This window comes from Ochotona princeps, chromosome 13 (genome assembly GCF_030435755.1).
Source record: "Ochotona princeps isolate mOchPri1 chromosome 13, mOchPri1.hap1, whole genome shotgun sequence".
NCBI lineage: Eukaryota > Metazoa > Chordata > Mammalia > Lagomorpha > Ochotonidae > Ochotona > Ochotona princeps.
Genome location: NC_080844.1, coordinates 6,624,376 through 6,649,864, shown reverse-complemented (window position 1 = coordinate 6,649,864; position 25,489 = coordinate 6,624,376). Strand labels below are relative to the sequence as shown.

Below are 25,489 nucleotides of genomic sequence, written 5' to 3'. Positions count from 1 at the left end.
ATGAAATGGGCTATTTCTGCCGCAGGACATCAGCAAGCAACCCGGGTGCACTGGTTCCAAGGCACCCTGCGCCTGAACAAATGTGTTCGCTTTGTGCCTCTCAGGACAGACGCTCGTGATCCCACCTTGGGGGTCTTTTTGTTGGAATCTGGGTGCCAGAGGAAGTTTCATGATCCTGGTGGATGAGTGCCATGCCACCACCGTGGGGAGGGCCCAGCGAATTGGCCAGCAATTTCTCACTGCCCAAGTTATCTATTACCCGTGGCTGATCTGCATGTAAAAATAGCCGCTGAGGCTGTTTGTTTTAATCTGACTGTTACTTGACACCACGCGGGTGTTCCAGGCCTGACTGTTTGCCTCTCTTCCCCACCAAGTACACCATTTGGTTTCCCCCCGGCTGGGTTGCTATTTAGGTATAAGCGTCACGGACTTCCAGGCTGCCTGGCCGGCTTCAAGACACTGATTTTCCTGGGGTGGGCGCTGGGGTCTTAGATCCACTGTATCCTCATCTCTGGTGCAACTGGGTTCCAAGGGGAAGACAAGAAGTTTGGGCAGAGCAGGGCTGGTGCTGCTACGGCTGGAAGATCCTTGGTATCCTCTCTATCTCTCTCTCTACTGGGAAGGCCTGAAGCCCCAGCGAGCCAGCGAGCCAGCCGGGGACAGCGGAGTGTGGAAGGTACTGTGCCAATTTCTTGGAGCTGCTTAAGGCTTGAGGGCTCCATCCGGGAGGGACCAGGGAGGGAGCGCCATGTATGCCAGCAGCATGCAGTGTGGGTGGGAGACAAGGTGCATGGCAGGTGTCGGAATTTGCATATGTGATTCTATCCTTCCATGCGCTCTGCCCCTACATGGCTTGGGAGAACAATTCCTGGAGATGTTGCCTAGGCCGTGCATTGCCCAAGGGGGTGACCTGATCGGTCCAGGCTTTAAGGCTTTGGAGGTGGAAACCGTGGCTTTCTCGTCTTCCCCTGGTGCTGGGCAGGCAGGCGGGACCCACACCAGTTGTGACAGAGGGTGTGAGACAAGGAGGCAGCCTGAGGACTCTGGAAGCATATGTGCCCTGGACACAAAGCCCGCCACCCACTGCCTGGCCTTCCTGTCCCCAGAGGGTGAGAGAGGGGGACCTCAGACTCCCCCAGGATGGGCTTGGCCCAATCTGAAAATCAGCTCTTTCTTGTTAGCGCAAGGAGACAGCTGATCTTTCAGGAGGATGATTCTGAATATGCATGGCATGCTACTTAGTTCCTAGGAAAGATTTTCCTGAGGACTTTGGGATACCACCCCCCTATATATAAGTATAGCAACCCTGAGGCACAAACTAAACACACTTGCATGTTACATGAGGTCTGGAGGCCAGCCTGGATCAGTGTTTCTGACAACAAGGCTTGCTAAACTCCAGCCAGCAGGCTGGACACCTGTTTTTGTAAATAAAGTTTTATTGGCACACAGCTCCACTTGTTCATTTGCGCATCGCCTCTCAACCAGCTCTAACAGCAGCAGAGACCTTGGAGCCCACAACATTGACATCCCTTGGGGTCCGAGCCTGCTGCGCAAAGACCTCGAGATGGGACTGCTTGGCAGGTGCACAGAGAGGGAGGAGCAGCAGCAGCACTGTCATCGAGATGCCCAGGAAGGGGACCCTTTGGGGAGCTTCCTGCCCCAGGCCCATGCTCCATGTTCTGTTGGCATAGGAAGTATTTGGTTTGTGTCATGCAGGGCTGGGAGTTAGCTGTGAGTAGAGCCACCGGACGCATGGTGTGTCGTGTGGCCCCAGCTGAGCTGGGCCAATTGTGCTTATCACGATGGTTTATAAATAGTCCCCCATGGGGTGACCCCAGTGTGACCTGTGTCCCTTGTTCCAGGGGCGCCTGTACTTTTGGTGAGCAGAGACTCATTGGCATGACAGATTGTGCGGGCTGGGGAGGAAGGAGGACAGGTGGGGTGGGACTGTGTCCTGGATCCTCTGGAAGCTGAGAGAGGGAACTCTGTGGTGGAAAGGGACTGGGGAGGCTGGAGGCGGCCTCGTGCCCCTTGCTGGACGGGAGGCAGGCTGCTCGCTGTGGGCGTCCTTGCCGTTACCCCTCTAAGGGACCCGGAGCCCCTCAGTGCCCAGGGGAAGCCCCAGCTCTTGAGATAGCCCTATCCATCCAGACTTGGGCAGAAATCTCAGTAAATGAAATCCTGCCTGTGGCACCCGGGGCTGATGCCTTCCCCATGGGCTCTGGGTGCTGCCTCCTGCCGCTGCCTTACCCAACCCTGACGGAGGACTCGCGACTGACTTTTCCAACTGGGCCCACAGAGGCTGGAAGTCGTCTCGGCTTCTTCTCCCTCTTGAGAGCATCAACCCCACAGCACCAGGTCCCTTATCCCTCTGTCTCGGGTTTCATCCACTGAGTGAGCTGCAGGATCCCAGCTCTTAGCTTTGATTTGGGTTCCAAAGGTGGCATGAGTAAGGACTGGGTGGCGGGGGGTTGAAGGGGGGTTCTAGAGTCATTCAAGACCCAGAAATGGAGCCCATCTGCGTCAGCCCAAATTTATTATTATTATTATTATTATTATTATTATTATTGTTATTATTAAGTCAGATATACAGAGAGGAGCAGAGACAGAGAGGAATTTCTTCCGTTCATTGATTCACTCCTCAAGTGACTGCAATGGCTGAAGCTGAGCCAATCCTATGCCAGGAACCCAGGTCTCCCACGCAGATGCAGGGTCCCAAGGCTTTGGGTCATCCTCCACTGCTTTCCCAGGACACAAGCAGGAAACTGGGTGGGAAACAGGGCCGCCAGGATTAGAAACGGAGCCTATATGGGATCCGGATGCGTGTAAGATGAGGACTTTAGCCACTGGGCTACTGCGCCAGGCCCATCAGCCCAACTTTTAAGGCATCAAATCGATCTGAAATATTCTCTGCAGGTGGCTGCACGTGTGTGCCATCAGGACTATGTAGATCGTTGTGGCTCCTGATGTCCAGAGCTGCCTCCCAGAGGAGCAGGGAGTGGGGAGGCCAGGGATTTCATCCAGCTCCTTCCCCTGAGCTCAGTTGGGCCCCCGTCATGGGTGGGCTTGAGCTCTGCATGGCCATAAGGCTGGGCTGAGAGCAGGAGCTTCCACTGGAAGCTAGGCAGAGGGTAGGCAGAGCCGCTAACAGGAAGAACAGCATGATCTGTGGCTGACCCAGCTCCCTCCGTGTCCCCATCCAGCCTGTAGGAAGCTAGCTTCAGACCAGTATTGCCGAGAGCACCTGCAAGGGTGGGGTCTCATGACAGCTGCTCACCAGCCAATGCAGCATCATCACCAGCTTGTCCCCTTCCCCTTGTTCTGGCTGAGAGGGCCAGATCAAGCCTGAAGGTCAAGGGTCAGAGTTCAGATCCACCTGAAGCGGACTCCGCCATCTGGGAGCCATCTCTTGTCCCCAGTTTGCCCAAGCATGTCAGCCGTGCCAGTCACAGGCTGTGTTTGTTCCTTGTGCACTTCTGAATGAGTGTATTCTCAATGTCACCATCATAGCCAGTCTCTGATCTTGCCTGCTCTGAGGTGGTTAAGACCCTGAGTGCTGAAGAGTCTTGCCTGGGGTGCCCAGGGAAGGACTCTGATTTGAATTTTCAAAGCCAACTTTGTGCCCTGGCTGCCTCCCCATGCCCAGAGCTCATGTCCGCATCCAATAGATTCTCCCAAATGTAAACCAGATACTCATCAAGCAGGCAAAAATCCCTTGGAAACGCAGGTGCTCGTTAAACGCGAGCAGAAACAGCTCTCCTGTCAAGAAGGATGTGAGGTCCCAGGCACATGGAACTGACAGGCTTGCTCCTCCCTGGCGATACTTTACACCAGATTGGGTCTGTGCCTTCCAGAGGACATCAAAGAGCAAACCAGAAGCCTCGGGGTTCAGCCAACGCATGCCCCTCCCTCACTGCTACCGTGCAGCTCCACCCCATAGCCACCACTGGGCATAGGCACATGGCAACCTACCCTGAACCAGATTCCAAGGAGCCCATGGCAGAGTGTGGCAGCAGGCTTGGCTGCTGAGCAAGTGTATTTCTCCCTGTGCTTGGGAAGAAAGACCTGCGGGAAGGTGGCTGACAGAAGGATGAGCTAGATACCCACCTGCTGCCCAAATGGCCTGGCATGTTAAGGGCAGGGCTGCATACAGGGCCTCCTTCTGGTCCAGGTGTGTCTCCTCAGGGACTCTGAGCATCCAGCAAGGCCTACTCTGGGCACCCACAACACAGCAGATCCTCTCTCCAGTGTGGGGAGCACACTTGGTTCTTACCATCCCCATGTTACAGAGGTAGTTGCTAAGTAGCAAGCCAGGACTGGGACCCAGAACAGATTTCCAGTTCTTTCTGCTGCCCCAAACTGCCAACGGATGCCTCTCTAATGTTGTTTCCCACTGTTTCTCCAGAATCCAGAGCAAGATGTTCTGGGAGTCATGCACAAACGGCGCCAACAGCACCCGAGTGGATCTAGGAGTATGTGTCAGATACCAGGCATATAGTCATTTCCTGCTCGTTCTCACACTCGCTCTCTCTCTCTCTCTTTTTTAAATTGGAAAGGCAGATTTACAGAAAGAGAGAGAGAGAAAGAAAAAAATATCTCCCATCTGCTGATTCCCCAAATGGCTGCAAAAGCCAGAGCTGAGCCGCTCTCAAAGCCAGGAGCCAGGAACTTCTTCTGGGTCTCCCACACAGGTGCAGGGTCCCAAGGCTTTGGACCATCTTCTACTGCTTTCCCAGGCCACAGGCAGTGAGCTGGATGGGAATCAGAGCATCCAGGACATGAACTAGTGTCCATATGGGATTCCAGTGATTGCAAGGTGAGGATTTAGCCACTAACCCACCGCTCTGGACTTGCTCACATCATGCTCTAGCGCAGGGATGGTAGAGGAGGGTTGCCCCTGGAGGATTTGGGCCAAGATATACTCCTGGGAACACCTCCCTTGGGTGTCCAACGTTAGCTCTGTTTTATAGAGGAAAAGGCTGAGGCTCCCAGACTTGATATCATTTTTGGGGAGCTAACAAATAAAATTAGATTCCACACCAGGGTCTGCACCCAGATGCCAGGTAAGACCCAGGATGCAGCCCTGCCTTTCATTGCCACTGCTAGGGACCCCCATATGCCCTGTGTTGAGGCCTTAACCTGCAGCAGAAGGATTAGGGGACAGGAAGCGGAGCCCATGGGGTCTAGCAACATCCTGGGTATAGCAACCCAAGCTAAGACCCTCCTCTTCACATGAAACGCAGGACACACACACAAGACCATTCTCTCTAAGACTGATGGTGGGGGAAGGGGGGCTGGTGACTGCACAGAGAGATCATGAGCTTTGCCCAAGGCCCACCAGTGATCCTGAGCAAGGCGCTCCCAGCACACAGCGGCAGAGCCATGTGCTCAGCCACCATGCTGCACACGGCACAGCATGGCATGGGGCCTCAGTGCCATGCACAGCTGTTGACAGTGCACTACTCCTTAAGGCACGCCCACTGCCCAACCCAAGAAGAATAGCAAGAGGAAGCCCTTACAATCTGCTAAGGGCCTTCTGGGGGTGATAAAACTAACCCCTGTCATCTCCTGTCTTCCTGCTTCCTTCCCTGAGATGTGAAAATACCATTCAATTAAAGTAATTAATCTACCCGAAGGCCTGGGGCTCAGAACCCACACTGCAAGCAAGTGGTCAACCCCAGTGGCTTCCTGGGTAAAGACCCACAGGAAAGAGGAGGAGGAGGCCGCCATAGGCAGCTTGGCACAGGCTCAGCTCCTCTAGTCACAGCCCCTTGAGCCTCCAAAGAGGGGCCCCGTGTTTGCCAGTTGAATCCACATTTCCTCTCCTGTGGCTGCCTCAATGGCCCTGGACAGCAGAGATCCTTAGGAGGTGCCAGGAAAGTGAACTAAAAATACAGCCTCTCTCCACTTGCATCCTCAACTCTCTCCTGAGCTGGAGGCAGCACCTGCACCCAGCCCACTGGAGGCTGAGCCCAGGTCAGGAGAGCCAGGCAGGTCTTGGCTCGTGCAGGTCTCTAGACTTTTCTTCTCTGCCAAGTAGTGGTGACTGAGGCCTCCTCTGCTCACCCCGAAGCTACCGTGGGACTCCAATCCTTGCTTGGCAGATGCCGGTGTGTGTCATGACCTGCCTGGTGACGTGCGCACAGCAGGCAACCACAACTGTCACCATGTCACTGCAGGACTGACTCACCCACTACGCATGCCTAAAGCTGGTGTGGCCCTGGGATTACCAGGATAAGAAAAAAATCCAATTAGTGTAGTCACATTTTAATTTCATAAGTCATTTTTTAGTATACCTCCATACTGCATGAGGCATACTTTTACTAAACAAAAATTAGTGTCGATGGGAACTCGAACCCATCCATTTCTTGAGCCCTCACTGCTCCCTGCCAGGGTGGACATTAGCAGGAAGCAGGAACTGGAGGGGCCAAGTGAAGGACTGAATCCAGGCACTCAGATGTGGGAGGCTAACATCTTTTTAAGATTTGTTTATTTTGATTGGAAAAGCAGATTTACAGAAAGAAGGAGAGACACACAGAGAGATATCTTCCATCTGCTGATTCACTCCCCTATTATAATGGCTATTACTAAGCTCATCCAAAGCCAGGAGCCAGGAGCTTCTTCAGGGTCTCCCCTAGGTCCCAAGTCTTTGAGTCATGCTGCATTGCTTCCCCAAGTCAAAAGCAGAGACCTGGATGGGAAGTGGAGCAACTAGGACATGAACCGGCACCCATAGGGGATGTTGGCACTTGAAGGTGGAGGATAGCCAATTGAGCCATCACGCCAGCCTGCAAAAATAGCATCCTGTCTACTAGGCTAAATCCTGCTCTTTCACAAATTCCGATTCCAAACGAAAACGCTGAAATGACACACCCTCCAGGTAATTCTCACCCTTCAAGGTGATTCTCCCAGCCTCGGGGAAATAGGGACACACACTCAAGTAACAATTTGTTTACCCCGTGCACACATTCCTGTCAGAGCGCCATCAGCTCCTTGCTCCTCCGCGGTGGCTGAACTGGAAAACCCAATGCATTGAGTCCCTCCTAGGACTCCTATTTCCCAGGTGCTCAGCTGTCCTGAAGAACCTGCTCAACCCAACACCCCCCATACACACACACACACACACACACACACACACACACACATAGTAGGTGGAAGGATGAAAAGTCAGAACCCCATTGAATTCTATGGTGCTGTTGTCCTGCGGCACAGGGCCGAGTTCACCAACCCACCTGCTAACACCCAGAGTTTAGATCACACATTCACAGTATGGCCAGGATGGAACCCCTGCTCAGGCACTCAACAAACCAGTGCTGGAGAGTTCCCAAGCCACACCTTCACCACCAACTTGGAGCACTGAAGGTACTTAGGAACAGGGAGACGTTGAAGTCCTGGCATCACGTGCTAAACCGCCATCACCGCACAGCCCAAAGTCACTTCCACGGGATGTGCCACCACGCCAAGAAGTGGCCTTGACTCCCCACCCAGCCAGAGACTCACCTGCACCCTTGCTTCCAACTTGTACCACAGACCAAGTTCATCTTTTTTGGAGAACTTGGAATCCAAAATAAAGAAGTAAATAAACACTTGATTTAGATGTAGTAATTTGAGTTTTCTGATAACTCTGTAATGCTGAATCATAATTGACTTTCAATAGTATGTGGGGAGGCAGCTTTCAAAGCCTGTGAGAAATGGGCTTAAAAGATGAATCAGCTTTAATGCCAAAACAATCAGGAGCCCAGGGTGTGTTCATGGGGGGGAGGTGCGTCCCAATGGTATAGCACACTGATCCTCCTCCTACTGTGCTGGCATTCCATATGGGCACCTGTTCAGGTCCCAGCTGCTCCACTTCCCATCCACTTCCCATCCAACCCCCTGCTTGTGACCTGGGAAAGCAGCAGGGGATGACCCAAGGCCTTGGAACCCTGCACCCTCATGGGGGACCTGAAAGGAACTCCTGGATCCTGGCTTCAGACAGGCTCAGCTTTGGCCATTTGGGGTGTGAATCAGAGCACAGAAGATCTTTCTCTCTGCATCTCTTCTCCACTATGAATGTGCCCCTCAAAGAAAGCGTTCATAGAAAATGGTGTGCTTTGAAAACAACATGCGTGGATCTCAAAATATTTGCACCCAGACGAATGTCTAGCTTTCCATTCTGGTTTTTCCTTGGGCTTTTTAAGGTGTCCTCATTTAAGCCCTCCCTTAGCAGAGTCACAGTGTGACTAACATCACAGTAATGGTAGAAGAATCAGCTGGTTTATTTGACCAGCATCTTGTGCTGGGCACAAATCGATATGGAAGACAAAGGGCTGGTGCCCCACCCAGGCTAAGAGGAGAGACAAACAACAAAGCACCCATGGAAATTTCATTTTGCTGCTGAGACGCGCCACAGAGGAGGGGGGAGTGGTACGGGGTCTTCCAAATGGCTTTAGGACACTGCCTTGCTGAAGGGATACACGACTGGGCCCTGAAGCATCTGTAGGAATTAGCCAGAGAGAGGAGTCTGCATTAGGAATGAAAAGAGAAAGGTCCCTTGCAAAGGACTGGCTGTCAGTCTCAGAAACTGGGGAGCCCCCGGGTGATCTTCATGATAGGCGGACGTGAACAGATCTGAAGCTCAAAAGCTGCTTCTGGCTTCCCGGCCAGGACTAACACCATCCAGGGAGCTGTTCTGCCTCCAGCTCCTCCTCACCCTGACTCATCCCCAAAGTGACAGACTCTTCCAAGGAACAAGTTAGTCAGGAAGCCAGGCCACAGTCATGGTTTTGAAAGCCGCCCTTGGAAGCAGAGGTGGCGATCCCTTGAATTAGCAGGACCCTGACTGGCCTCAGCTTCAAGCGCCCAGAAAAGGCAGGTGTGGGTTTGATCGGAGGCACCGAGGGTGTGAATCTCAAAAGCAGGAGCCCAGTCTGAATGTCGACCAAGACTGCAAGTTGCTCCTGGAAAAACACGCTGGGTGAAGGGCCTAAGACATGGGATCTACCAGGCTGCACATGTACAAGCAGTTGCATGGGGCTCCTGAGACGGAGAACAGTCAAGTTCAAAAGCACCATACTGGATGTCTCAGCTGACCAACTCTTCCAATACACTGACCATCAGTTGTTGCTCTCTTTTGAAGATTTTTTTTATTTATTGGAAAAAATACATTTACAGAGAGAAGGAGAAACAGAAAAATCTTCCATCCACTGGTTCACTCCCCAAATGGCTGCAACAGTCAGAACTGAGCCATGCTGATCTGAAGCCAGGAGCCAGAACCTTCTTCTGGGTCTCCCACATGGGTGCAGGGTCCTAAGGCTTGGGTCATCCTCCACTGCTTTCCCAGGCCACAGGCAGGGAGCTGGATGGGAAGTGAAGCAGGACTCTCAGTAGCACCCATATGGGATAACAGTACTTGCGGGCTAAAGATCAACCTGCTGAGCCCTGTGCCACACTCATTTTAAAAAGAAAAAGAAAGAAAGGAAAGAAGGAGAGAAGGAAGGAGGAAGAAAGGAAGAAGGAAGGAAGGAAGGAAGGAAGGAAGGAAGGAAGGAAGGAAGGAAGAAAGAAAGAAGGGAGGAAGGGAAGGGAGGGAGGAAAAAACTGGATGCAGAGCAGGTGCGATATGGACTTACAAGGATGATGGGACAACAACCAGGGGAGAGGGACCACATCCGTAACCATGGAGATAGAGAATCATGTCTAGGGGCAGGAAAATGAAAATTGTGGGACACTGACATGTGGCCCAGGGCAGCCTGGAGGAGGACGAGGAGGAAGGGGGAAGTTGGAGATGGCTCCAGAGGTAGACAGAACTGGCTCGTGGAAGTCCACAGGCTCTGCCTTCAACATGGGAGACACTAGCAGAGAGACATACTGTGGGCAGCTGGAAATGGGGCTGCAGCCAGACAGGTCATCCAGGCGTGGGTGCTGGCAGAGACCCCGGCGCTGGGTCAGGTCACTGTGTCAAGACTGGAACTAGCAGAGAAGAGGCCTGGGGGCTTGGAGTGGAGGCAATCCGACAGTCCAGGAGAAGAAGCTAGCAGCCGACATGCAGGAAGACACGGCACAGCAGATGGGGCCTCTCAAGGAGACATTGGCCATCAGCCTTGACCGCAGCCTAGATGTCAAGGTAGATTGGAACACGAAACACCCTTAGGCAATCCTTCCAAACCGAGGGTCAAGAGAACACAGGAGGTAGGGAGCCATGAGTAGCATAAAGCTGCTTTTCACTGCCAGAGACATTGAACGGTGTTTATCGTGCAGTGTTGGGAAGCATCTTCCATGCATGCGTGAAACCAGGTCCCTACCCCTTATTAAGGCCACATTCCCTGCTGGTGAGCACTCCCTTTTTGGCCTGAAGAGGGTTCTGGGAGACAGGCCGATCGACTGCCTTGCAACCACCCTTTCCTCACTGGTTTCCAGGAAACTCACCCCTAATTGCAACATCAGTGAGCTCCTGGGGCTACCAGGGAGGGCAGAGCTCAAACCAGAGTGAGGAGTCCCCCAAAACATGCACGAAGCCTTTGCCTCCAGGTCACTCCACCCCTGAGTCTCCCTCCACATGTGACGCCACCCTAAGGCTCCTATGCAAACTGTTCAGCTACAGGCAGTGGGTACCCTGGGCTCCCTGCTGGGTGGTACAGACAAGAGACTCAGAATGTTTTCCATGACCTAGGCCCTTCATACTCAAGGCCAAGGGTCTTATCTCTTTTAAAAATATATGTCCATTTTTATTGAAAATGCATATTTATAGACAGATCTTTAATCTACTGGTTCACTCCCCAAATGGCTACAATGGCCAAAGCTGAGCCATTATGAAGTCAGGAGCTTCTTTTTCTTTTTTAACATTTATTTTATTAGTTTTGATGGAAAGTCAGATATACAGAGAGGACACAACAGCCAGTGCTGCGCCGATCCAAAGCCAGGAACCCGGAGCCTCCTCCAGGTCTCCCACAGGGGTGCAGGCTCCCAAGGCTCTGGGCCATCCTTGACTGCTTCCCCAGGCCACAAGCAGGAGGCTGGATAGGAAGTGGGGCTGCCGGGATTAGAACCAGCGCTCATATGGGATCCCAGCTCATGCAATGCAAGGACTTTAGCTGCTAGACTACTGCACTGGGTGCAAAGCCAGGAGCTTCTTTCAGGTCTCCCATGTGGGTGTAGGGACCATCCTCCACCTCTCTTGGCGGGCCATAAGCAGAGAGCTGGATTGAAAGTGGAGCATTTGGAACTCCAACCAGTGCCCATAAAGGATGCCGCTACTACAAGTGGAGTATTGAAATGCTATGCTACCATGCTGGGCTCTCTCTCTCTCCCTGCCCCCACCCACCTTTTGCCCAAAACTGTCTTAATTGTGTTCCATCTCCCAGAAGATAGAAAACCAGGATCAGGAAGAACTCAACATAGAACATGGCTGCAAACAGTCCCTGAGCTTCTGCGATCATGTGAAGGAGGGGAAACCACCACCACCGCTTCCTGAAGCATATGGGCTAGCACGCACGCGCTGTAGCAATTCCACCTCATGCCATAGAAAAGACAAGCTCAGCCTGCTGCGGGGACCAGGAGGAGGCCCATCTGAACCAGCCCAGGGAGTCGGGGACGGGCCCTCGCCGTATGGCTAACGACACAAAGCACCTTGGGAGAAGTCTCTGAAGAAATACGCTCCCCAAATTTGAGTTACTATGATTATTAATATTATTAATAAACTGCCTTGGACTAGATTAATATCCAGGCGCCACAAGCCAGGAGGTCTTACGGAAGCCCCAGCGGTGTGCAGTGAACATTTGCATGGTGGATGTGTTTTAATGAGTTTCCACTTCTTGCCCAGCACTTCCAGCATCCTCCGGGGAAGCTTTTTGGTTCTTTTAGCTGTCAAAACAGAGGTTCAAGCTTCCTGCCAGGCAGCTGTGGAACACGGCACCACCGTGTGCTGAGTGGACTTCAGTTTGACCATTCCGGCTCTCTTTTTTGCAAAGCCTCAGTTAGTGATTCCGTTTGGGAGAAGGCCTGTGGTCATGTTTTACCAGCGTAACTGTGCAGATTATTTTCAAAATCCCAAAGATTCCTGAAGATTCCATGAGCCACAGACTAGTGAATGACTATCACAAGGAAGAAAAATCGCCTTTGGGTTTATTTTTCTTTTTTTAAGATTTATTTTTATGGGAAAGCAGATTTACACATGGAAGGGGAAACAGAGAGGAAGATCTTTTGTCTGCTGGTTCACTTCCCCACAAGGCCACAACAGCCAGAACTAAGCCGATCTGAGGCCAGGAGCCTTGGGCCATCCTCCGTTGCTTTCCCAGGCCACAAGCAGGCAGCCAGATTGGAAGTGGAGCAGCCAGGATACAAACTTGTGCCCATATGGGATCCCAGCATTTGCAGGGGAAGAATTAGCCAATTGAGTCATCAGGCCAGGCCCTTGGTTGATTTTTTTCACCCAAACACCTGAAATACCTGAACATTTAGACTTTCATTGAGTTCAAGTACAGATGTTCAAAGAAAAACAAACTGAAGGGTAACCGTGTCATGGTTTTCCTGGCATGTAGATACTTGGTCTAATGTGCTTCCTCGGGCCATCAGGGTCCACTGATGTTCTTTGTCCTCCGTCTCCAGATGAGCAGTGATGCAACCCAACAGAAGCATGCAAAGAGGTTTGAAAACTGCAAGTCTTAAGGCCCAGCCAGGCGAGGACCTGCAGCCCCTGCTTCTCTAACAGGTACGCATCATGCCAATATTTCTTCCCACTCCATTTCTCTCCATCCCCATTCTCCTTTGCCATAGAAACCGTTTTAAGATGCTCTAGGCCCACTCATCCGCTTTGGCTTTTGCTGCCTATGATCTAGCTCTCTTCTCCCACGGCCTCCAGCTGATGAGACGAGGGACAGAGAGCAAGCTGATGGATTTAAAGTCTATTGATTTCAGTGTGAAGCAGTGTCTCTAGGGCTTGATCAAAACGGGGTACCACTGGCCAATCCAGCAGACACATGACATTCCCCATCATAGGTCCACGACCCACCCTGACAGGCCCTCATGCAGAGCTGCCAAGCCAGGGCTGTCCCATCCACATTCTGTACTTGTTTCTCTTGCAGAGAAAAATACACCCTCCTCCCACCACCTGGTACCTGCACCTGCACAGGGAGACGCTCTGAATCTGCCGGCTGAGGACTGTACCTGACCCTTGCCAGAAGCACTGCCCACACAGGAGCCCAACAGTGGATGGAAACGATCTTCCCAGGGCTGACAGATGATGCAGGGAAACAAGAAGTGCACCGACGGGTTCAGTGACTCTTCCAGCATCGGCAGCGTGCTGGACGATGCCGACAGGGAGGTGAGCAGCCTCACAGATCGGGCTTTCCGGAGCCTGTGCCTCTCGGAGGGCGCACCCTTCCACGACTCCGAGCTGGGCCTGTCCCCGGATTCCACCTGCCAGGTGCTGGGCACAGTGAGCCACACCCATCGCAAAAGTGGCCTCTGGAGCCAGCTGCCAGCACAGGGCACAGAGCATGCAGGCTGGGCAGCCACCTTCCAACAGCTACCCAAGTACGTTCAGGGTGAGGAGAGATACCACAAAAACAGCCCCCCACTCACCCCGGCCCAGAGAAGACTGGAGGTGCCAGTTGCAGGCCTAAGGAACAGCGCCAAGCCTGGCTCCAAGGTCTCGACTCTCATCAAATCCTTCGACAGGCCTGAGAGCCAGCGCGGCGACAGCCGGCCTCCTCCCAGCAAGCCCCCTGTTCTAAAAACCACCCCCAAATTCGCCCCTCTCCCAGACAGCGGTGTCAACTTCTGCTTCGATTCTGCCTTCCTGACTGTCAGAAGGGTGCCCGCCGAGGCATCCAGCGCCCATCCGAGCAGCCACCAGCCCAGCAGGCAGCTCGGAGACAGTGAGACCTCAGAGAACACTGACGTGGCCTGTCCTGGCTCCAGCAGCTTCCTCCCTAGTCCGGACGCTGCAGCCACCTCATCACAGTTCCCTTCCCCACCCCACAAGCCGGCCAAGGGGGAGCCTGGAAGAGCTCCAGAGTGGGCACCCAAGGGGACCTTCCTGCACAGCGAAAACAGTGCCTTTGAGTCATGGAACGCTCACCAACCCAGGCTGCTGGAAAGAAAGGAAGCCACTGAGCCCACACCTGAACTCAGAGCCTCTGCGTGCCACCAGGACACACCCGCTCTGCTCAGGGAGCCCCAGTCCCCAGAGCACAAAGTGTTCCCCTGCCCAGTCCGAGTCAGCAATGGTCAGGAAGGCAGCAGACTAGCCACGGGTGCTCTGCCAGCCTCGGGACCCTGGGGGCTCCAGACTCCAGGATCACAGGTGTTCCCGATGGAGGGAGAGGCTTCGGGCTCACAGCCCGACCCCCAGGTGAAATCCACCCAGCCTCCATGGAGAAAGCCAAAGGTGGGCAAGGGAGGCAAGACAGGCCTGCAGGATAGGCCGGAAAGAAAGCAGCAGAGCGGCAGGGGTGGGGGGCTGCCCCTGTACCCCAAGCACAGCCCCCAAGGGCAGTTTCCAGAACCTGAGGCTGCTGACACCTCCGGAGACCCCAATCAGCACTGTGACCCTCCATTCAATATCAGTAAGCTCCTGACCCCCATCATCCCCACCAAACAAGTCCTGGACTCCTCGGCCAGCCGGCCACCAGACACGAGCCCCTCCCCGCCAGGCCAGCTCAATGGCTACCAAGAGAAGGAGCCGGATGAGCAGCCAGCACGGGACAGCTACAAGTCCAAGGCACCCAGCCTGCTATTCAACCTCAAAGACATGCGGAAGCGTGTCAAGAGCACCTACAGCCCGTCGCCCCTCCTGAAAGGGCTGGATGAGCAGAGCAGGAGCAAAGCTGAGGACGGCCAGGGTGAAGCCCTGAGCAATGGGCTGCTACTCCCTAACGGCCTGGAGGAGGGCTTGGCCGACGCTCCCTCTGCAGCGCCCCCTCGCGCCCAGAAAGATTCCCCAGCCCAGCCCAGTGAGGCCTCCTCCGCAGGCAGCTATGCAACCTTGGGCTTGCCTCTTGCTCCTGCCAAAGCTCCATTCTGCGCCAACAGGGAGAGGAGCAGCGATGACAAGTCACAGACGGATCCCACCAGCTCCAGCTTCCATCCAGACGCTAGGGAACGCCAGCCCAGGAAACACCTATCCCTGAAGCTCTGTGACACACAGGTTGAAGCTGCCATGGCAGAGCGAAAGGAGCCGCAGCAGCAGCAGCTGGAGAACGGGCTCCCAAGATCCATCTCCCAGGACACAGAGTCCGAGAGAGAGCTGGGGCTTCCGAATACCCCGTTGACGCCAAAATTCTCCCCGGGGCCCCTGTCACCTGAAGAGGAGGACGTGTTCTACAGTGACAGCCAGTCTGATTTTATGCCTGGCCTCAAAGGCAAGGCCAAATTCAGCACCAGCTCTTCAGAGCAATCCTTTGCTTCCTTTGACGACCAGCAGAAAACATGGTTTGTCGCTGCGAGCCAGCGGGAGGATAGAATGGATGATGATGATGAAGGCAGGAGACCAGGTGATGGTGAGGAGAAGCAGAATGCGGAAGGCAGCAGGGATGGGAAGGAATGCAGGGAAGAAGGCCGCCAGGAGGAAGTGACCTGGAGAGGAGACAAGAGCAGCAAGGCAACCATGGAGGAAGAGAATGCCAGGGGCTCTGGCACGGAGGTGCTTAGGGACACAGGCCTGACACACGCCAAAGGCCCCATCCCTTCGCCACTGTCTGCGGCCAACAGGCACGTCCTGTTTGCCATCAAGGACAACACGCTCAGGGCCACCCCGGTCATCAGGCCAGTAATGCCGCCTCTGTTGAGGACTGTGTCCTCTGAGGACTCCCTGAGCAGTAGCCACAAGGGGGAAGACTCGCCCAGGCCAGGGCGGGCCGGGGATGCTGGGCTCCGGACCCCTGAAGGCCAAGAAGGGATTGGCAACTGCTGCACCCCCACTGCCTCCCAGGACCTGGAGGACATGAGCCAGATGCCCAGGGTGCCCAGGAGAGAGCCTTCTCAGAGGGAGCCAGCAGAGGATTTGCCAGCTCTACCATTGGTGGGAGAGCTGGATGGGAAGAAGCCAGCCCCAGATGCCACCCACAGGGTCCGCAGGAGCCAGGTTAGTTCCACAGAGGCCGAAAGGCCAGCCAGGTCATGGGACATTCCCACCATCACCCTACCAGAGGGCGACCTGGGAGATCAGCCCCCACCCCCACCACCCCCTCTGCCACCTGACACCTGCTGGGAGGAGCAGATGCAAAGTTTCCAGAATCGCTTTTTGGCCACACCCAGAGGTGGGAGAAGACAGATTCCTGGGGAGGCGGCCATGGCGGTGATCTCCCCCAACCCCAGCTCCTTGGGGGACAGCAGTGCATACTCCCCCGCCGCCAGTAGCGTTTGGGACGATGCTTCCCAAGCGCCCAGCGAGCTGGGGCTGCTGTTCCAGGAGCCCTCGCGAGCCAGTCCCTGGGCCAGCCCCGGCCCTGCCAGGGTCACCCGGCGCGAGGACCTGACGCACGCCCTGGCATGGGAAGCGACCGGATCCGATCCACAATTCGAGGCACCCTCCGAAGACCTGCGGACGCTGTCTCCTCCTCCAAGAGGCGAGTGGCTGGACACGGCGACCTGCAGCGCCGCGGGCGCGACTGAGAGGCCAGAGCCGTCTGCACAGTCCCTGCTGCCACCACCACCACCAGAGAGGGCGACTGGTAGGCCCCCCGCAGTCCCACCCAAGACCGAGAAGGCCCTGCGGCGCGCCAAGAAGCTGGCCAGCAAGCGGCGGAAGGCCGACGTGGCACAGGAGAAACCGGTCGAACGAGGGGGTGCGGAGGACTGGACACGCACCGAGCCAAGGCCGCCTTCCCCTGGAGACAGATCCCGACCCCGGTTCCCAACGCTGCGCTCCCTACCTCCCCCCGCGCACCGTCACTCCGTGTCCGGCTTCCCAGAACCCGTGGGGAAATGGCGTGGGGGTATCCAGGTCCCCACGCCCCTGCCCCCGTTCTCCGCCACCCGGAAGGTCCTGCAGGACCCCCATTCAGGAGAGTACTTTGTCTTCGACCTGCCGCTGCAGATGAAGATCAAGACTTTCTATGACCCTGAGACGGGCAAGTACGTCAAGGTCTCCATCCCGACCTCCGACGGGGACTCCCCCGAGCCGCCATCCGCAGACGCTAGGGCGGCCCCCTACATCTTGTACCCAGGCTGCCGGCCCGTGCCCGTGACCGCTCTGATGCCACTGCGCTGCTCCTCCCAGCTGGCCGCTCCCACCTTTCTCCTCCAGGCCCCACGCGCCAGGCCCCAGAGTGCGGACAAGGACGAGGAGCACGCTGGGCTGCAGCCTAGCGCTGGGTCTCGGGAGGAGTCAGCTCTGCATGCGCCACCTGCCCAGGGCTTCCAGGGGCTGCCCAGGAACCCAGAAGGGGCAGGCGCGGAAGCTCCAGACCTGGGCATCATCTCCACCGACGATCTAGAGGACTTCGCCACCGAAGGCGTTTCTTGAGGGTCATGGTCCACCCCCCGGCCCCGCCCCACTCCCCACCAGAGCTTGAGCCCCAGTTCCCCAGAGCAGTGTATGAGGAGTGCACGCACTCACCCACGAAGAACACCCAGACAGCTGCACACACTCAGCCATTTTGTGCTTTCCCCCGGGGCCCACCAGCAGGTGCTGGTTCTCTGAGGGAGGGGCCTGCTTACATAGTCTGCTCCTTCTATGTCTCCTCCTTTAGGCAACCCTTTCACTGTCTCTTCCTCTGGCCCTGTCACTAAGGTGGGTGGGACGCCTGGCAGCCGCCTTCCAAAAATGCTTGGGCTGCTACTACAGCAAAGCTGCCCCTGGTCAGGGTCAGGGAGGCGTGCTGGGTGAAACCCTGAGAAATGCTGAACCTTGCTGTGGGCCGGAAACACCCCTCACCAAGCAGACCCCCCACCGGGCCTGCACACCCTCTGCCCACCGTCCACTCTCCACCGCAAGGGTCAGCACGGCCCAGGAGTTATGGGATCTGGGCCCCAGCTGGCTTTAGGATCTGGCCCAAGGCATGTCCCAGACATGATACACACACAATGGGTTTTCTTTGCTGGGAGCCCAGGTCTCACAAAATGAAACAAGGTTGCAGGTGCGGTTTTGGCCCTGGCCTCCTGTCATTCTTCTGGGAGCCGAGGGGGTGGCATTGGGGGCTGGATCTCTGCCCTCCAGGCCTCACCCAGAAGCCATGGCTCTCTGGATGTTCCCTGCCCCCAGCACCCAGGGTAGCCCGTGGAGCCCTGCTGAGCCCCTCTACGACTGTCCCCACCCTCTGGAGCCAGGCCCACCATGGTTATTACTAGGCAGACAGAGATGGAGGAAGACCCTCAAGAATGGCCCAGGGAAACTGAGGCCACCACCCTGCCCCCCTACCCGGCTCCTCAGGTCCCTGCTCCCTGCCTGCCAGGTAGAGAAAACAAGAGGAAAGAGCAGAGCATGGCAGCACCCTTGAGGGCAGGTGCCCAGAGCAGCCAGCTGTGCTGGGCATGGACGAGGCTGAGAGTCAGGCTGGCCCTATGGGTTCCCCATTCCTTCCCCCACCCCACCGCACCCAACCCCAACACACACTGATTTCTGCTAGAGCCTATTGGTTTTTTGCCCTGAGAAAGATGATTGAGAAAAAAAAAAAAAGCACCTAGCCCCTCATTTAGAAACAGCAGCTGCTGGGAGTGTTGTTGCCAGAGTGACAGGGGAGCACGCGAAATGTCTCTCATCTGTTAATGTTTACTAGGTCAGCCCATGTCCAGTGTCACCAAGTCACACAATCACACACATTCATGGGCTTCGGACATATTCCATATTGCAGCTCGGAGTCAGAGTGGCTCACGGCAAATACAGCTACACTTAAACTTCATTATGAACATGCTCCACAAATCCCCCTCCCCACCGCAGCCCCATCCCAATGGTCTGGATTGAGAAGCCTTGCTGGGTCAGCCACGTGACCAACCAGGAGAGCAGGCATGCCACTGTTTGGACAGCTGGCTTCCCAGAGTTGCTAGTGGTGAGTATTCCCAGGGAGGCCCTGAGGCACCACCCCCCAAATCGAGGTCCTCCCCACTATTTTCCTCTCCCTGGAGTACGAAAAAGGATGGCTCCATGCCCTGTTAGAGGGCATTGCCTAGCAAACCAAGAGTCCCCTCAAGTCAGTAATAACCATGGTTGCAGCCGCCCTGTCCCCAAAGGAACACTCTTCCTCCGGAGTTGTGTTCAGGTGAGGCAGTCGCCGTCTGTCCCAGACGCACAATTGATAGGGCTGCAGGTAGGACCAGAGCCCAAAGGATAAGCACTTGGCCAGCAGTCCTCATTACTGGGCTTGGGCAGATGGCAGCATCTGCCCTGGAAAGCAGAGGTGGGCAGAGGACTCCATCCCAGGACTTTCAGCTCCCTGTTGGTCAGCCTGATGAAAGTCCTTGGTCACAGCCAAGTTCCACGGGCTCCCAGAGGCAGCGTCCTTCCAGGGGACAGAATCGAAACTCACTACAGACGCTATGAGGGAGAAGTGAGGACAACTTATGGGACAGGAATGGCTCCTCTCTCAGTCTGTCTGCCTTAAAAAAAAAAAGCAGAGTTACAGAGAAAGAGAAAAGAGGCAGGGAAGAGAGAGATTTTCCATCCCCTGGCTCACTGCACAAATGACTACAATAACTGGGCATGGGTCAGGTTGAAGCCAGGAGCTTCTTCTAGGTCTCCCACATGGCTGCAGGAACCCAGGCACTTGGGCCATCCTTGGCTGCTTTCCCAAGCCACAAGCAGGGAGCTGGATGGGAAGCAGAGCAGCCAGGACATGAACCAGAGTTCACATGGGATGTGGCACTGCAGGTAGCACCTTAATCTACTGTGCCACAGCACCGCCTCCCCTCCCCCAAATTAGTCTGTACCTAGAAGAGAGGTTGTTTGCATTTCCTTCCTTCTTCCTTTTTTTTCCTTCTTCCCTCTTTCCTCCTTCCCTTTCTCTCTCCCATTTCCCTTCCTTCTCTCCCACCCCAGGCCCTCTCTTCCTTCTTTACATTTCTTCCCTCTTTCCTTACTTTCTCCCACTCCTCTTTTACAAGCGCTTGCACCATACTGAGTACTCTGACAAGACCCAGTCTCAGCACCCCTGGCATAAGACCCAGCAGAGGAGAGAACATTTCCTGGGTTGCTGTGAGCAGCAGCAACCTTCCCTAGTAGGAAAGAAAGGGAACCTCCTCTGAGGGAGGAGGCATGACTTGGCAGCAAACAGGAAGTGAAACATCCACTTATGAGGCAACCTGGATCCTCCCTGCACTCGGCTTTGAGGGCTTTGAGTACCGATGACCTCAATCAGATGCTGATTGGTGTACGTTACCATATCAGAGTGCACTGACTGTCAATGGCTCCTGAACACTTCAAGGTGGCAAGAGTGAAGCCAGGTATAGCCGCCCTCCCAGGTCAGACCTTTGGTAATATGTCCTTCCGTTTCTGGACACTCCTGGACTGATACTTCTCTGAGTTGCTCAGAAAAGCCACCGTGCCCACCATTGGCTACAGGACAGTTGGTGGGAATTGCAGGTGCCTCCTGCAATGTAAGGCACTGAGGGGTGTGTGTGTGTGTGTGTGTTTAATGAATTAGGGCTCTCTCTCTCCATGTCTCCCCAGGAGGGGACATAAATGGGGAGACTCAAGGGAACAAGCAAAGATCCTGGGGCTGTTGGGCCCAAAACTGACCCAGAGTCCCCCTTGCCCAGTCTATGCTGAGCTGGGAGCCTGGATTCAGTGCTCACAGCACACCTCCACAGGTAGCCCCATCGGCTTCTGCTTGCTGTGCCCCAAAGGAAAGCCATTGGGACAGCCAATGGTCACGTCTCCACTCAGCGCTGACCCCATCTGGAACCTGAACCTGACGAGCTTCCTCCCCCAGCACCTCTCCAGCCCCAGGTGGCCCCTCTCTAGCTGTGGCCCACAGCCTGGCTGCCTCCTGCCTCGTCAATGAAGAGTTGGCAAGAAGCCTCAGTCTACATGGTCGCACTGTGCGCTCTTGACCTCCGCTTACCTGGAGAGATTTGCAGCGGGTAGGAGGGCATCTTGGAGGGCTCCCCGGCTCCACAGCACATTCCGGGATGCTTCCATTTCTGGGATGGGAGCAGGGAGGGTAGCAGAGCCACAGGATGCGAGGTTTTACACAGCACAGCCACTCGGGGAGTACTGAGTTCCCCATGGGTGGAGGCATGGGAACTGAGGGAGACGTGCTTCCGAGACAGGACTGGGCGTTACAAAAGATCAGCGTACATCCTTGCAAAGAGACCTTGCAGGCCCATAGCGCTCCCACAGACCACTGACAGGGATGGAGATCCAAATGGGGTACCCCATGTGGCAGGGAGGCCCTTTATGTATGAAAAAGGAACTGTGCAGTAAAGATAAAACTGTGAAATCAGACACATTGTCTGGTGAGCTGGGCCTCCTGCATCACTCAGATAGAAAAGGCCACAAGGTCAGAAGTCAGAGGTCATGCCTGGGATTGCACAGGGCGGGTGGTGGGGAGGGGGAAGAAAGGCCCTGATGACACAGCCTGTCCTGGGTCACTTTGCCTGGCCGGCTGCTTCTTGTTACCAAGCTTGGCTCAGGCAGGAAGGCACAGACTGCAGTACCACAGAAGGGAAGGGAGCAGCTCCTAGGAGGCACCTGTGCATGAAGGAGTTAAGCTGGTCCACACCTCGAAGCAGGAAGGCTCATCTGTGTGTGTGTGTGTGAGTGTGTGTGTGTGTATGCGAGTAATTGGTGCTGCTATCACAGGATGCCCAAGCTGGGTACCTTACCAATTCAGGAAGCCCATCTGGCTCACACTCCTGTCTGGGGGGCACTCCTGTCTGGGTCACAGGGTGGCAGAGAAGTAGAAAGGAAGCTGATCTCATGGTGGGGCAGAGAGGGCAGGAGGGACCCTTGTGCCAAGCGAGCAAGCAAACGATCCAGGTAGTGCCAGGCTGACTCATGGGGACACACCCACTCCTGAAGACAGGCCAGCCTCCATGGAACCAGAGCTCCCAGGACCACTCACCTTTTCTGAGGCCCACCACCACCCCCAGGAGCCGTGTGGGGACACTTCTACCCATGGGATGGCCTCATTGGTCATGGTGGGCACAGCGTTTCATTGCTAAGGTTTTCCCCTCAACCTTGGCCACCCTGATGTCATTCCTTCAGGTCCTCCCCCAGACCCCAACCCCATCCTCCCCTCCTGGCCCCGCCCATGCAGTGGCATGGCCAGCACCTGCCCTCCCAGATACACTCCTTCATCTTCCTCCTGACTGGGAAGCCCGGGGATGATGGCTGTTCTTTTCCATTCACAACCCCAGTGACCTGGTGGTTCGTGCTCAATCTCTTTCTCTCTCCCTCTCTCTCTCTCTTTCTTTCTCTCTCTTTCTCTCTCATGCTTTTACCTGCACATTCCTCTTCATTGACCAGAGTGGAGGTGCCACCAAGCCCAGCCAGAAGGTCCCGCAATGGTCAACTCCACCGACTCCTAATGAAGTTGTTGTCGATGGCAACAGTGTCCATCTCTGCTCACTACTTCTCGCACCTGTGACTGGTCCACTGCACGGAGGGTTGGGACCTCAGTGGGACCGTCAGAGGTGGACAGGAGCAAACAACCAGCTTGGGACCCGTGGAAGTACACACGAGAAGGCTGGGCAGGGAGGGGGTGAGGGAGGAAAGGGGCAGACTGGGAAAACAGAAGGCCTAGTTTGTCTGTTGCTGAAGAGATGAAACACTCCCAAACCCAGGGGCCTCCAGCATCACTTTATTGCTTCACACAGCTTCACTTTTCTGCCTTCCCTTGCCAACTTCCTACAAGCGGGAAGGGGGACCCTAGTTTTGTAGCATTCTATTTGTTGCATGTTCTGAGCTACAGCCTTCCTTGTCCACCTCCTGCGCATCCTAAGGTACCTTACCTCGGGCACAGTTTCCAGGAGCCTGTCCCTGATGCCCGTTGGCCATGCTCTTCCCAGATGCCATGGACACGGACGGCACGCTTTCTCTTGCCTGTCCACATGCTTGCTACAGACCCAGGGGCTGACTCATTGCCAGGCACAAGGCAAGCCATCAGAAAGCATCATCGAACCCACTGGAGTTCTCACCTTCACGTTGAGTTGAAGCCAACTAAGACAGCAACTCATGACATTTGGGCTGTGTTTCCATACTTTTTCCCGACTGTCTGCTTGCACAAATGAACCTCAGTCCCAGGTTCTTTGCTCCCCTGACCCCTGCATGGTGGCAGCTGAGCAGGCTGCACAGCACAAATGGGGTCCCAAGAACAGATGTCTTGCAATGCAGCCCGAAGTGGGTCCTGCAGTTAACTAATGTTCCTTGATGAGCATCCCCACATTTGCCAGCAAAAAGAGGCCAAAGCTCCCACAACCACATCCAACATTCTGATTAGAACCCAATTACCGCTTGCCTGGGCGAGGATGCTATGAGGAGGACATTAGGCAAATCGTGTTAGGTGGAATGCAGCGCTGTGAACGCCGTGGGACACTGTCACAGTGGCCTGCCGGCTTCTGAAGGGTGCAACCCATCTAGTGGCCCAGTGGGAAAGCCAGGTGTGTGCTGAAGTCACATGAGAAAACTCATCAAGGATACAGCATTCCTCAGAGCCAGAGTGGATTAGAAGTTATTTTCTCCCTCTTCCTGTGTCTCCCTCAATTAATGTGTCTGTCAGGTTTTAGCTCCATAGACATGGAAATACATATTATCACAAAATGGTTCCAGCGAACAAATAGCATCACTACCTGAATATAACACACATCTAAGTATAAACCTGTAACATGGGTCTATCACCAAGCACAGAGGAGCATCCGAACATTCTAGAATAACCAGATGTTGGATATTTTCATATCTCAACCCACTTGCATAAGAGTTGTTGAAATCAGTGATTCTGAAGGCTCTTTAGTCAGTCCAGTTGAAAGCTGGGAGCTGTTTCCCACGTTCTAGAATGTTTTAGAAGATTCCTTTGCGCTAAGATCTGGAGACTCCAAAACCTTGGAACACGTTGGCAGCAGCTAAGTGCACTCATTAAAGGAACAGTGACTACGCTGTTTTCTTACGTTATGCTGCCTTGGCCTCACTCGCATCCGTTAGAAGTGACAGATGCACCCTCATTGCTATAAAAACTTGCCAGCCAAGTCACACCCCATGGTCTGCTCTTCCACTGGCTCTCTCTTACAATGACACCATGAACCTATAAAACAAAATGAATAAATACCCACAGACATCATCCCAGATCTAAAACATTGTCACTTCAGAGCCTGGCTGCCATTTGAACACCTAAAGTGAGACAGGGGCAGGTGTGTTTGGCCTAGCACTGAAGATGCCACAGGTCGTTTCATGGTGCCTGGATTCCGCTCCTCACTTCACACCTGATGCCAGCTCCATGCTGATTCACACCCTGGGAGGTAGCAGGACATGGCTCACCTAGGGTGGGGAGGTACTGAAAGACCTGGCCTGAGTCCCTGGCTCCCAGCTTCAGCCTGATCCATCCCCAGTTCCTGATGGTTTTTAAGGCATTCAGCAGCCCTGGGCCATCCCAGCCCTTGAGCCAGAGCCACCAGCCATGCCCCTCCTGAATTCCTGAGTTGCAGACCCATGAAACGAAGTGCTGTCTTCAGCCGCTAACCCCAAGAGAACTTGAACAATGAAACGTTCCAGCAGGTCTCCCCCAGTAGGGACCTGAAAAGCCCTTTACAGAGGAGCAGCCATCAGTGCTGTGGTGCTAAAGCCTGTGATTTAGTGCACACACCAGGAGGAAGGAGGAAGAGGTCTGGAAGGGACCCCTTGAGGCCAGCTCCTGAACGAGGCATGGTGAGCTCAGCTTTCCACCCTGTGAGGATGGCTGGGCAGTTCGCCTCAGCCCACCCCACCCCAAGCCAGGCTCCACCCACAGAAATGCACTCGTCCCACAAAGCCAGCTCTCCATGCATCTTTCCTCATCAGAAAGAAGCCCTGGGGCAGTACAGACCACAACAAGGATGGGGACCACGCTAGGACCCTGGCTAGGGCCAGGCAGGCTCTGGATGGTTCCTGGAGGTATAGCTGCCCCAGAGGACCACTACCGACCAATGTCAGGTGCACCTGCCATAGGGAGGTCTGTTTCTGGGACTAGGATTGGGCCAGCTGGCAGCAGTGGCAGATCCGGTAATGGGGATGCCCAGGTTGCATGGGATGGGGACTGGGAGGAGGCAATAGCAACAGGTTACCCATACCCCAGGTCTGTTCCAGGCATGTCTCCCTAACGTGACACAAGCCTGCTAAGAGACTGACACTTAGAGAAAGGGGTGGTGGGGCAAACAGAGGGACCAGGTCTCAAAGCAAGCAATGTCACAGCCAGAGAAGAGATGTCCAAGGGATGATGGCATGTATGTGGGAGTAACAAGAGGGAGTATGTGTGCCTACTAGAGTACAGGTGGGTGAAGAGAAGGGGAAGCGTTTAAAGGCAAAAAGAGGGGGCGTTCACAGAAGCAGCTTGGGGGAGTCCATCCGGCTCCGAGACAAGACATAGGAGTGGTGGCAGCCCAT

At 54.9% G+C, this 25,489-nt stretch overlaps 1 protein-coding gene across 1 annotated transcript; it reads left to right on the top strand.

The window, feature by feature from the left end:
• Positions 1 to 597: 597 nt before the first annotated feature.
• Positions 598 to 18,312, top strand: C13H10orf71 (chromosome 13 C10orf71 homolog). The gene is made up of 3 exons (XM_004583535.2): positions 598 to 676; positions 12,586 to 12,688; positions 13,062 to 18,312. The coding sequence occupies exon 3, from the start codon at positions 13,217 to 13,219 to the stop codon at positions 17,444 to 17,446; it is 4,230 nt and encodes a 1,409-aa protein (XP_004583592.2). The 5' UTR covers positions 598 to 676; positions 12,586 to 12,688; positions 13,062 to 13,216; the 3' UTR covers positions 17,447 to 18,312.
• Positions 18,313 to 25,489: the final 7,177 nt, after the last annotated feature.